General features: G+C 51.6%; 4 protein-coding genes across 4 annotated transcripts; 1 reads left to right on the forward strand and 3 right to left on the reverse strand.

The window, feature by feature from the left end:
* Positions 1-56: 56 nt before the first annotated feature.
* On the reverse strand, positions 57-1,211 carry CABS01_16339 (major facilitator superfamily transporter; the record flags this gene model as incomplete). Its single annotated transcript, XM_060549670.1, has 2 exons — positions 57-979; positions 1,043-1,211. The coding sequence occupies 2 exons, from the start codon at positions 1,209-1,211 to the stop codon at positions 57-59; spliced, it is 1,092 nt and encodes a 363-aa protein (XP_060389478.1).
* A 4,506-nt stretch (positions 1,212-5,717) lies between these two features.
* CABS01_16340 (uncharacterized protein) lies at positions 5,718-6,245 on the reverse strand (the record flags this gene model as incomplete). The annotated part of the gene is made up of 1 exon (XM_060549671.1): positions 5,718-6,245. The coding sequence occupies one exon, from the start codon at positions 6,243-6,245 to the stop codon at positions 5,718-5,720; it is 528 nt and encodes a 175-aa protein (XP_060389479.1).
* Positions 6,246-6,457: 212 nt separating this feature from the next.
* On the reverse strand, positions 6,458-7,594 carry CABS01_16341 (uncharacterized protein; the record flags this gene model as incomplete). Its single annotated transcript, XM_060549672.1, has 3 exons — positions 6,458-6,838; positions 6,898-7,515; positions 7,568-7,594. The coding sequence occupies 3 exons, from the start codon at positions 7,592-7,594 to the stop codon at positions 6,458-6,460; spliced, it is 1,026 nt and encodes a 341-aa protein (XP_060389480.1).
* A 2,285-nt stretch (positions 7,595-9,879) lies between these two features.
* CABS01_16342 (protein PNG1) lies at positions 9,880-10,944 on the forward strand (the record flags this gene model as incomplete). Its single annotated transcript, XM_060549673.1, has 1 exon — positions 9,880-10,944. One exon carries the CDS (start codon positions 9,880-9,882, stop codon positions 10,942-10,944), a length of 1,065 nt encoding a protein of 354 aa, XP_060389481.1.
* Positions 10,945-13,413: the final 2,469 nt, after the last annotated feature.

The following is a 13,413-nucleotide window of genomic DNA, read 5'->3' on the forward strand; positions in this document are numbered from 1 at the left end:
GCGACGCAAACTAAGATACAGTCAGCTCAGAAGCTTTTTGGTTCAGTCATTAAACGCTAAATTGGTGTGATAGAGAGGAAAGACCCCGATCCGAATCCCCATATCCCCGCAAAAACATACAGGACACCGACAGACTTGGTGCCGAAAGGCACAAACAGAACCGCCGTGAAGACAGAAGTAAGCGTGACCATGAACAGCATAACGTCAAAATGGCCGACTTGGTCTCCAGCGAATCCGGGGAGAAGACAACCTAAGCATGAGCATCCGATTAGGGTAGCAACAAGGGTAAATCCCGAGCTGGACGGAAAGCCGGCCTCAATGGCGAATGTGGGAAGGAGTACGTCAATGCCGATGATTGAGATTTCCAACAAGAAAAGCCCAATTGTCGTAAACAGAAATGGAGTCGATCGGAAAGCAACAAAACTAAGAGCCGCAGACTTCTTTTCGGCGGTGTTTGCCGCCGGTGTAGCCAGGCGTGGAAAAGGCAAAAGGCACAGCGACCCAAGGAACATGAAACCAAAGATAATGAATCCCAGCGTTCGGGTGCTCCAACTCCAGCCTATATCTGGTAGAGTTCGACGAAGAACCAGGGGGAATATGACACCGCCAATGGACGAACCAGTCAAGGCTACACCCATCGCCAAGCCACGCCGACGAAAAAATAATTTGCCAATCGAAGATATTGCCAACGATGAGGATACAGCGGAGCCAACTCCCCCAAGGACACCTAGACAGAGCAGGAATTCCCAGTATTCTTTGCACTCAGCCAGGAAGAAAAACTTGGACACCGTGAGCACTGTTGCGACTGGAGCCAGGCATTTGGGTCCGTAAATGTCCAGTAGAGGCCCGACCTGGAGACCAAAAAGCAAAGCGAGAGCGGTGTCGAGCCCGGTGATCCAGCCAATGTCTCTTGCAGAATAGTTTCGCAGTTGGTTGAGGTGCAGGTAAGACTGCAGAGTTCCAATCGACTGGGAGAATCCTGGTGGAGTCAATCAGGTGTACATCGTTATGGGTTATAATAGTTGGCGGAAGATCAACTTACCAAAGGATGAGGCGAGGAAAAGCGACGAACCGATAACACACACCCAGCGGGGAAGTTCTAGTTCTTTCGATGTCTTGTCAATGGCTCCATGATGCTGGTTTTCGCAACGCGGCTCGACTGTCATAATTACAGTCGCAGGGGTGCGATAGGAAGCATCAGGTGTTTCCATGACATGAAGATTTCAATGAAGGCTTTTCAGATTAACCGCCATTAGGGGTAGACAAAGTTCAAAAGCGCTAAGGTTCAGCGAAATTGGTGTTTAAGTAGATGCCAGTTTTTTCTTCATTCGGTTCTTACCCTCATCTATTATGGGTTTCGCTATTTTTTTCTATATTTTTTCCTTGTGACGGCGCTGCCCGATTCGGAAAGGCCCCCGTCCTGTCAGGCGCGCCCGACAGCTGTGTTCTTGCTTCAAAACGGGGATGTATGACACATTAGACACAAAAGTCCCGCGATCAATGCCCACCTAAGCTTACGAATCTCTGCAAACCTGCTAGAAAATACCTTTAGCTAGGATTTATCGGTTAAGTCATGGATCCTGAGTACGACTAGTATCAAACCCAATTTTTGTTGTTTCATTCAAAACGGAGTAAGAAGTTGAGGGTTGAATTTTCCTCAGGCAACAATCTGAACTTCATTGAACGTGGAGCTTTTCATGTTCATGATGATCCGGAGAAAGAGGCGCTATTTTTTTCCTTTTCATACATTCCTCTTTGACCCTTCCCCCAGGCGGCAGTGACCGTGCCGGAACTATCCTCGTCCTCACGTCAATCCCAAACGCGAGAAGTCCTCCTTTCGCAGGACCCCACACGACGGTCACGGCTCCTGGTAGTGTCTTGACCACCCTTACTTTACCTCCCTCAAACACTGACGGCACTGGCACTCAAATCGTCTGTATACCGCCGCAGACGAGTGGGCCGGTGACTACTACGTCAACTGGCATTCGGACTGGTCAGACTGGCCTGTTGACCCTTACACCGGGTAAGCCTGGCGGCCCTCCCACCGTCGTCACCTAACATACAGACAGCTACAAACACCTAACGTATACGATCCTCAGGATTTCGACCAGTTCTGGTCGAAGCGCGGGTTTCTATTGGTTGCATGTTCAGGCTGCACGGACCTTTTTCGACTGGAAAAAGAAACAACACCAAAAAACTGGTCGTTGCATAGAAAAACTAGTCAACGCCCCTCACAAATTCAAATCGAGTGACTTCCATCCTCCAAAATCGGCACATTGTACTTCGACCACTTTTTTGCCGTGGTTCGTGACTTCGATACCGTGTCCTTCAAAAAAGTTTGGCACATTTTCTGTCACTCTCGCTCAGCGTCATTCTCATCAACACATTCTCATTAAGTACATTCAGTCATTTCATGTCCAAATGTCATGCACTCTTTTGGTTTTGCCCAAAGACTCATTACTGAGCAGTTCTGTCTCTTCAGATTTTTCGTTTCTATCGAGTATGAACATATGTCGCAATACTCTCTTGATGATTCTTGATCAGCATGTCTCATAAGTACCTGACGCCTACCCTTCAAATACAAAACCTGGTTGCCCATGCAAAAACTGGTCTCTCATACAAAAACTGGTCAGTCGCCACACCTTCAATGAATTTCCCAAAGACTCAATTCCTGCATAATTACTTAACGTTCCTCCAACCCCTCATCCAAAGTCCTCTTCATTCATTCCACTCTCTCTTCTATCATCTCTTGAATAATCCGACTTTAATAACTTTCTATAACACTTCTATGGTATTTTATATCCCCTCAATAACTATTACTCTTTCATTATGCCTATCCTGGAGGTCTCGCCTTTTACACCTTCTCTCCTCTACTTCTACCAGCTACCTTCCGTATTATGGATGAAGAAGCAGATGATCAATTCCCTCTACAAAGACCGCGTCGTTGGACGTCCCTGCAATTACAACAATCGCTTCATCCACACCTCCGGCGTCAGCGTTACTTAGTAAACACCGTCAATTCTCCTGGTACTGCGCAATCTTCCCACCAGCCCATGTTAGGCCTTAATCAAGGCAACACCTTGATATACCACCAGGTCATCTCTACCAGGGACGTTCAGCTCAATCATGCCTGGCGATCCGACTGGCAGCTGCAGAAGATCGCTGAGTCTGACGAGGCGTATTTGGCAAAGAAATCGGATCTCACCATTGCCACCAAGGAGGTAGAGAGAACTGAAGTTAGAGAGAACCGCAAGAAGCATGTTTCTGAGATCGCTTCAATGCAACGATTCCTTGCCAAGGCAAATCGCCGATCTTCTCTTCTGCCTTCAACCAGGAAGCGGAATCTTTCGCCCAATCACTCTATACCTATCGACCTTACCTCATCTCATCCCGCTATATCTATGTCTGCCTTGTCATCTGACCCCGAACCCCCTCGTGCTCTAAGGCGCAGACGCCAACAACCGTACGCCCAGATATCCCCGCGTTCAGCGCCTCCCCCCTCCCCCGAACGTACAGAACATCGCTTCCACAGACGGTCTAATGGGCTTGCTTCTACCCATCTTCGTCCGGTTTCACCACGGGTCCAAGATTCTTTACCGTCTACTGCCAATATACCGCACTACCTAGATGCAGTCAATTGCATGAAAATTCGTAATTCTCGTCATGATTCCATTCGGATGAGCTCGTCGGAGCAGCCGTCGTTCAATGCTCAGTCCCCTTCCCCCCTTACCGCGGCCCAGCCCCGACAAGACGACCACCCCGGGCCCTCCTCTATCTTTTCGCCGCCCCCAGGACTGCCCGTCTTTGTTTATCCATGTCTTCTGTCTCTTTCTCGACTCTATCCCAGCTTCAACGTATTGCTAAGTCACACTCAGAGTCATTAGAATCGGATGACATTATCCCTGCCACTGATTACAACGACCCGACCCCGAGATTCACAACACCGCTACCCGGCAGCTCCCAACTTAGGACATCTATCTCAGAGACTGCACTTTCTCGCTCGTACTTGGGGAAATTCTTCTCAAGTCCACTATGTTTCATTCATGTGTTTGGAAGTCCGAAGTTGGGCAACAAATGGGTACGACTCTGTTGTGATCGCAAAGAGCTGTTATGCTTCATCCTTTGGAACAGTAACAACCCGTTCGGTGTGTCATTAACCGCGGTCCATGGTCTCAACGAAACGGAAATCGAGGCTTTGAACCAGCTCCTAGACACAGACTATGTCGCATCTCTGTGCGCATCAGCGAGTGCCTTCTTTGACTCAAAAGAAGGCTTCTCACACGATACAGAGTTTGCTTGGGAGCTTCCCAACCAGCCTTTAGATAAATTATCTGAGAAAGAGATGCTGGCGCTCATGCGGCAAATTCTGCCAGTCAACAGGAACGCCTACAATCCTGATCAATATCCAACATGGCGGCGCCCGCAAGGTTGGTCGTTAATGACGAGCAACCTCAACTCATTAGAAAGCTAATTGCTTGTACCCAGCTCGCCGCCGCCGTGTCGGCTGCACAGTATGTCGCCGACGAGATGAACGTTGCTCGCCGTTCCCAGTTGAACCAACCCCCATTGAGACCGTCCACGATCCCCAGCCCGATGCTTGATTATATCTGCATAGACCACTTCGCCAAGTTTCTAGTACGAGCTAGCCCGCTCTTGATGTACAGTGATAAAGCCAGTTTTAGTGCCTGTTTAATATAGCTGCTGCTTTTATTAATGCGTCCATCCTGTAACTTCCCGAATTGACCAGATCCGCCGTAGGGAAGATTTTAATGACCTTCATAGTTATGTTGCGACTGTCGAAAACTGTCTGATTCGTCCGTTCTAATAGTTAGTGGGGCCCCTACCGCTGCGGTTGAACCAGTTTTGCCGTCCTCCTCCGCAGGGGCATTTGGAGTCTGTACGCACCAGCGCCCTGGATAGGGTTGAAGCGATATGGCCATGAATATTCAAATCGAGAAAGGCATCACAAACAATACATTGCGTAGGCAACGCTGACCGCCACGCTGCTGCCTGGAAAGTAGTCTCATAATCAAGGTGGTGTTCGGACTTGATTGGGCGAGAGGACTGCGCCTCCAAAGTCCCATGTAGCTCTTTAACTTCATTCGGTAAAGCCGTACTTCACAGTGCTAAAAATCATTACACGTGCATGCAATCGTTACGGAAAGCTTGTGTTTGTGTAAGTCTCGATAACAGTGACCTCGTTCCCGTAACCCGATTCCTTACCCACACGCTCACCCCGCTCACCCACGCTCACCCCAGCTCACCACGTTTGAAGCGCCGAGGGATCCGGGGACACCTGGGCGACATATTGGCACCTGTTCTGCCTCTACTCCGTGTGTTCACCTACATACATGAACTCTGTAGGGACCTTGATGAAGATGAAACCTAGTAGGTGAACAATAACCGTCTGGTGGGAATGCGCAGCGTAGACGAACCCTAACCATTTACCATTACTCCCCACTATACCACTACCCTTCCATTCTTGTCCTCTCACGAGTCGAAATCTGTCTTTTCATCACTATTCCCGGCATTCACAGACGGGCAAGCTGCCAAAGGTTCAAATGGTCCTTTTGAACCCTCCAGCAACACATCTCACATCTGGCTGGCCACATTAAGAGCTGTCTTCTGCTCTATGGCGTTCGCATGTCCCGATATTTGACACACCACAGAGTCAAGTTCTTCCGCAAATCTCTCACTTCGTTGATTCTTTGATAAAGTCAAATTCCCCAACATCCCCCGCTTTCTCTTCTTGTTTTGACGGCTTGAATGGAGCAAGGCGAGAGGTGGGCGGTGGCTGAAGTCAGCCCGTTCGAAGTCCACCACCACGATACCTCCATCCGCTGTATTGCGATTGCGTGAAACGTTGCGTAGCTTTGCGTCGCCATGAAGAACACCTGTCCTATGTAAGTTCTTGTACACCTGGGTAAGTGCGCCAACGTCTGCTTCGGTTGCTGGAGTGTTGGAGTCAAATAAAGGCGTTCCTGCCCAACTGAGAAGCAAGCCATGCATGCACACGCCACTGTCGTAGTACAACGGCAGGGTTTAATCTGTCCGTCCCAGGCAGACGGGAACAAGTCTTCCCTGAATCGAGCGAAGTCGATCGTATACCTCATTGTTGTGGCGAAGGCGGGCCACGTCGAGTGTCTCAACGCCCTTAGCAACAAGAATGTAGCCATGAGAGGACATCCTGACCTTAAAGAGTGAGCCGGTTGAGCCAGACAGGTGCAGTGGTACGACGTCAGCATCGCAACCACGGTCTTCGGCTAGCTGAGTACGGATGAGTCGGAGGATATCAAGTAGGTTTAAGTGCTGGGGTCCGTGATCCTGGAAATTCGGGCAGCGTTCATCCAGGGGCCAGCCGTTCACTAATCCGAGCAGACATTGTGGCGTACAAAATCGACGATCCAATATGTTTATCTGCTTCCCTTGGCTATAATGGCGGGTTGGCTGTGCCTCTTTACCGGCCGAGTCTGCGCTCGACTTCGTGAGAGCCTTTTCGCCCCCCGGGAATCGACCGTGTCGGTGTGGGTGAAGGAAGAGTCCCTTCTTCATCGTCACCGTTATCCCTCTGCTTTGCGTCGCTGTCGAGTCGCCTGCACCGAGCCCATGTCTGAATTGGCGAGCGCTTGAATCCTCGCCAGCGTTGGGGCTTGTACGGAGAAGAGCGCGCTTCCTTGCCCTTGCGCACTGCTTCGGGCGTGTTCCTCAGCACGTCGTCGTACTCTACAGCCCAGGTGTCGAGACTCACAGCAATATCGTGCCATGACAGCGGAGGTGGTTCAGCACGCAGAGCCTGAAGGATAAAGGCAAAGACCTGCGCAACAGCTATGCCATGGAACTTGTTCTCGTCGTCGTCCTCAAGAACGTCCGAGTAGGCACGCGCATAGAATAGCATACGACGGTGGGATCATCCAGAACGTGTAGGAAGACGAATGCCTCTCCTGTGCACACATATTCATACTGGATACCTCTGCCAACCATGTAGGAGAAGAGCTGGGTGATGACAGCGGCAACGAGCGATCTCGATGCATACGCAAACGCAAACCCGTCACCGTCCTTATTTATTCCGTCGCGTTCCGGTCTATTCTCAGACTCCAGACCGGTGACAACCCCGTCGCGTCGCAACTTATGCGGTGCCTTGTACTCAATCGCCAGAACCGGAATGTTTCGGCCGGACGAGGTGCGGCACATGCAAAACTGATCGGCCCGATTGCCCTTGCCTTTAGCTCTGCGTCGGGGCTTGCGGCTCGGTAGTTTCGAGGTTATTGCCGCAGCGTCGGTAACAGCCCTCTCGATGGACATCTGCTCCATATGAGCGGAGAGGGCTTCGTCTGTCTGTCCGAGATTGGCGTGGCTCTCGAAAGTCACAGACCCTCGCAAGCCGATGCCACTTTGGAGTTGCGTGTCGCTGTACGCCTTGTCGACAAGCTTTTGAACTGCGTTTTCGACCGTATCGCGCTGAAAGTTCCGGAGGTCCCAGAGGCTAGTCTCGCTGCTGATCGGGCTAAACAGAGACTTGAGGTAGTCCAGTTGATGCGGCGATGGGGATACGGGTCTCGAAGCGAACGAGCGGGAATATGGGGGTTGATCCCATATCTCCTCTTGCCTTGTCGCGAAGTCATTCCATGAAACGATTCGTCGAGGGAAAATCCGCCCGGCCGGGGTGCTCGTATCGCCATGCGTAAATTAGGTGCGATCGGCCACCACCTGAATGGCGAGGCTGAGCGAGTGACAAGATGCGAGATACATTCGAAGTGTCTGTGGCCGTGACGCCCCTGTGTACGTACCACCAGAAGTTCGCCTGGCTAGCGAAACGTTACACCACAATCGAATGATCCTCCCGCTTTGCCGCTGGAACTCACAGGTCAGGAAATAACAAAGCCTCCAGAAAGTATATCAAGTGCATAGACGCTCCGACGATTGTTACTGGTACTTCACACGGATGCGGAACACGATATCCCGTCTGTGGACCCCCGAATTGCCCAGCCCGGCCATGCTACCGTTGGAAGGTTCGACATCGGGGCGCCTTGCCAGTAAACCATGCCGGCGCATCCCGTCCTTGGAGACCTCGAAGCGGGTGGGAGTTTCTGCGGCCAGCGGATGCGAGTAAAAGCGATCGGTTGAGAGAACGGTATTTGTGTGGTTCGTGAATAATGTCTGAGTATGTATGCCATGCTCCGCTCTTTTTGTCCTCAACACGCCTTCATGTGGAGTCACGTCGGGCCTGGATTTCCGTCTGCCCTTGACTCGCCAGGGGAGGAAAGGACTTGCGCAAGGGTCTCGATAGACCTTTCCCGGAGTCCTAGGGGGCACAACAGTGACTTGCCTGATGTGCAACCAGGCACGGATGGTGGAAGAAGTGACAAGGCAAACAGGCACCTTCGGTTGCTCTTTGGGCGCCCTGTTTGACAGTCTGCCTTGTAAGGTTGAAATCTCTGGGCCTTTGGTAGTGTACACAGAGGCTTGGTAATGCCACAGGGTTCCGCTCACTGGACCGCATGCGACATTGGTCGCATGCGTCCCTGCGACCACCAAGGCAGATTCACCTTCTCTGTTGATGGATGCTCTGGATTGTACGGAGTAACAGCAGCGCCTTTTGGAGACTTTGCCAGCCAGAAGGTCAGATAGGAACCTTCTAGCAGACAACAGGATATGAGGCTGCGAAGTTTGCAATGACTGAGCGCTTCCGAGGCCGTTATAGCCAGTAGGTCAACCTCTTGATCACAACACGTCATCCGCAGCGCCAACAGACCCTTGCCTACTTGCGCGCAAACGATGCATGCAGGCTGCTAGGGTATGTGATATACATATACGGCGCGAAACACTCTGATCTCTCTGCGTTTCTGTCATTATGTGGTAACAGGCACCGAAGCGTCACAGTTTTGCTGAGGTAAAAAGGTGGCCATGCGGCGTGGAAACCAAACACAGTGATCTCTTACCGTTACGAATTTCCAACATTGATAGTTGCTGTGAGATATCCGAGCCGGTCTTTTATCTGATATTGCCGTAAGAATGCCGCATGCCACGTGCCACGTGTCCGGCCATCTCGATCAATCAAGACCACTCTCTCCCGAATAGGTGCCCGAGACGTTCGTTGCCAGTAGCGCATTAATGCGCCGTCCTCTCAATACCCCCAGAGTCGGTTGACTACCCCGCACGCCCTCGTTTTACTAGGTAGTCGCGACGACGTTGCAGGCAGCAGAACGACCTAGGCACCAGCTTTGGCCCTTGAGGCCACATATCAAGCTACCTGCAGGGGTCCATCTTCAAAAGGAGGCTACGCTCACGAGGCGATTCGCTACGGAGGCAATGCTATGTATCGAATCGATCATGAACTCCCGCAAAAATGCCCGGGCAAGGTTCCTTTGATGAGCAAGTAAACATCGTATGTAGTTAGTTCCAACAAGCCCGAGTTCGTTTTCTTTCCATGTCTTGTCGTGGGTCGAGAATGCCTGGCGAGTCGCCCTGTGCCGACGATTGGCTGTGATGGCCCAAATCCTGGTTCTATCACACGCAGTATCTAAGCCCCCCAGATTACGTTGCGACCCTGGTTTCTTGTACAAGTGACTCCCTGATTGGCTTCAGGGAAGACTCGTTGAAAGCACTGCCCGTGCGAAAATACTAAAGTAGGAGCGCAACCGTTCGATGCGAGGGTAGGTCCCGCCCTGCCTTGCTCGCAATTGGAGAGTCCACTAGGTCCACCCCGAATATTAAATCTATCTGCAGAACAACCTCTCGAGAGAGCCAACTGAAGGACTTGTCATATCGCTTCACGAACTCGGAAAACAGCCGAAGACCAAGCCTACTATTTTCTTCGCCTCGAACGATCAGGCCATCTGGAAAGAAGCCTTCGAAATAAGCAAAGGTCAAAGTTAAATCATGGTGGACCACTCAGGCTTCGATACCCCGTTGAAGGCCGAGTTTGATCGGAATGAGAACCCACGATGCAAGCACCCTATCACTTTCATCGACGGCAGTGGAACTCTTCTAACTCCGATTACAGCAGCTCCGAATGAACTAAGCAGCATCTCCGACGGCATCAAGACGAAACTCACGGCCACCGTCGGAGGTCTCGTGTCGTTCCACGGTCGACTCATGTTCCTGACTGTCCAACCCTTTCCTGAAGAGACAATCACCCCAATCAATGCCGGAAGCTTGGCAGACGGCAACGGTTCCGATGAGGAGAGCGATGACTGTGAACTCACGGGCTGGAGCGACTTCGAGAACGACGACGATGACGACTCGGCGCTGTTGGACACCATTGCTGACGAAGCTTCAACTATATCCTCCATACCCGCGCCAGCAGAGCCTGCCAAGAAGCTTCAATCCAGGCCTCAGGACCTGATGCCTTCAACCGAACAAGAACCCAGCATAGACCAACACAGCGGTGCAATCGCCACTGGAGAGGTGGTATTTTCCTCAAAAGAGCTGTGCTATGCACTCGTGGAAGTATCACCTTCAGTGCTCCTGCAGCTGGGTGGCGAGAGGGCCCATGCCCAGGCAGTTCCACTCGAAAGCTACCTGGACTATGTTGAGTCTGCGCCATGCGATGCGGCCGTTGAGGTCACCACTCCCGAGGGACGAAGCATTGGCGGCACTCTTTCCGGCACGCTGGCTTTGTGCCGCCCACCAGGGCGCAGGGAACTTATTCAAGTCTACAGCGCGAAACTCAACTCTCCCATCGCCTCTGGCGAATATGGCTCGTGGCTTCGCAACGCCAAATCCAGGAAGATCTATGGACACGTCTTCCCAGGCAAGCTACTCGGAAATGAGACGATGGTCGTACCTGCGCACCAAGTGCTCCGCCAAGCACTCGAAAAACTCAGCCAGAATAGTATGAATCGCACAGCGGACTTGGAAAGGCACACGGAATACCCGGGTTGTCCCAGTGAGAAATCGGCAACCAAGACAAGCTCGGGCTCCAATGTTCCGCAACTCGCCTAAGTACACGCGGAGTGGATGATGGCCTCAGCAACGCCTCTGGACGATGTCCCGGGACATATCGCGTGTTATCGCTCAGACGACCGAATCAGTGAACTCATATTTGTTTGGCAATAATTCTCCTTTTTGGATGGTCGGCTAGAGCATAGCACTGATACTAACTTATGTCGCGTCATGGGAGGAGCTTTTCGACTGTGTCACTTGCAGAAAAGAATTCAGCTGTGTCACAAGGCTTCTCACAGCGGTAAGGCTGTAGGAAGCTCTCTCGGAATGTTTGGTGGTGCGTTGGTGTTGAGCATGTCTATAGAGCGAGATGTTCAGTTCCAGACCTAATCTATCTATCTATGCTGCCAACATCCGCAACAAATGTTTTGCTTGTTTGCAGAAAGTGAGCGAAGAGGTCACCCCTGCAGTCCATGCCAGCATGGGAAGTCTACACGTTGCTAGACGTCGTACAAGTTCTTCATAACCGGGCCGTGATCCATCAAAGATGGTATGGATAAGCAGGGGGTGGTCGTGGATGTTGCTAAGTTGTGAACCTTCTTGCAACGGGGGGATAGATGCTGCTGTGCTACATGGAGTCTGCCTTTGACGAGATGCCTCGGCTTTTTACCCCTTCAAGCAGGACGAGAGGAGGTGAGCCATCCATTACGACGCGGCAGCCTAAATATCATGTAAGGACATCGCACAGATCAGCTGGCACATGAGCAAAACTGCCCGTGACCATTTCTTTGGAGTTTCTGTGCCGTAAGAAGCTTGCTTTACCTTTAACTAGTCTCGCCCATCCGACCTTCCCCCGATTATAGATCTCAAACCAAACCGCCTTCTTAAGGCGCTCGTCAATTGGCTCATGATTCAAGATCAGGGTTGAAGTGTTCCATTCCTGATTGGGCACGTATTGGCGGCGGCCAATCCGTACGTCACATTGGCAATTCTTCAGATAGGACACCTTTCAATGCGTGAAAGTGATAATCAAGTGCCATTTACCCGGCCTTGTAGCTGCAACAGCTCGTATGAAGTCAAGCAGTATGAGAAGCCACGAGGCTCGGAATCGTGCGACTCTTTCATCCAGTAGTAGCATTATCGAGATTGGCTCGGAGAAGTGAACGAGGCAAGCGTTCATTACCATTGGCGAGGGGATCCATTATCCCTTATCCCAGAAATGATTTCAATGATGGCTACTTTCATCACTGGCGGTTGTACGAGTGCTACTAAATTCAGCCAGTGAGCTGCCGACCCTCCAAGAGACCAAAAACAGAGGGGTACTTGCGCAGACGCATCAACATTGCAGAGCGATGCTGCGCCGACGTATTTATCAGCACAGAACAAAACTCACTCGAGTTGCAGCTGAAGCCGGCTCTGAACCACTTGCCCGAGGCCGCACGAAAAGCTATTGCGCAGGTCGACAAAATAACAAAATACCTCAACGTAGGCAAAGATCTAGCCAAGGCAGTGATAAGAAGGGCTTATCGCAACATCTTTCAGCATATTACTCTCCAGCCTCTTCTTTCCGTCTCACCTGTTCTGCTTTTCTGCCAAAGGGGACGGCAAACCTTTGTTTCGTCCATGCAGGGGTCCAGCTCCCATCTTGCGGCGACGCGTCGCTTGCACAGCGCTATTTCTCTTTCCTCTTACTCGCGTGATGTTTTGTGTGCTGTGTGCAGACCTGACGCTACGGGTTATCATAGTGCATCCGCTATTCTGAACCTGCTCAGTTACCAAAGCATCTCCTTGGGGTCGTTTATCTTGGGAAAAGGCCAGCTTCAAGTGAAGCCACTGAGAGCTCGTTGACGTATTCTTCCTCGTTACTCAGGACCTCGAGCACTTCTACGTTGTAGAAAGACAAATCCGTTTGAAGTGATGGATACCCTTGGCGTGCTTGTCGGGCGACCGCTTATAGTCGCGGCTCTCGACAACTTCTCGGCGCCTGCGGGCTTGTTGCCTTCGACCTCCATCATCGAAAATATGACTGGCTATTGCGTGACAGTATCGTGCGGTCTGCCGAGGACGACAACGACCGGACGAAACAGGTCGCGCAGAGTTAGCGGCGTCTGCGAAAAGAACAGAATAACTAAAATGATTGGTTGTAAGCCTTGCACCGGAACATAGAGCACAGTAGATGGAAGCGCTTCGAATGCCGCAATGCTTGCAGGAGGTCGCTCACCTCCGCAAGCAGTGGACGAGTTACCTGGGGACATTGTAGCACTAGGCGGTTTGCCGCACTACACCACCCCTGCGTTTTCCCCGATGAGTACAGGACTGTGTACCCCCCCCCCCCCCGGTTCCTGTTGGAACAGTAGCGTTCGAGGGTGTCGCCGCTCAAGCCAGGGACGTTACAACAGAGGTGGTGTGGGGGCTGGAGCCTCTTATGACCGCGCGCTACCCCCCCGGCCGCAACTGTATCTGTTCCCCGTGGAGACCGGTAGAAACGCGCCCCATCTAACGCCAGCCACGTGGTCCAGTGGGACGGAT

Source organism: Colletotrichum abscissum (genome assembly GCF_030869225.1).
Source record: "Colletotrichum abscissum strain IMI 504890 chromosome Unknown Scaffold_92.1, whole genome shotgun sequence".
Lineage (NCBI taxonomy): Eukaryota > Fungi > Ascomycota > Sordariomycetes > Glomerellales > Glomerellaceae > Colletotrichum > Colletotrichum abscissum.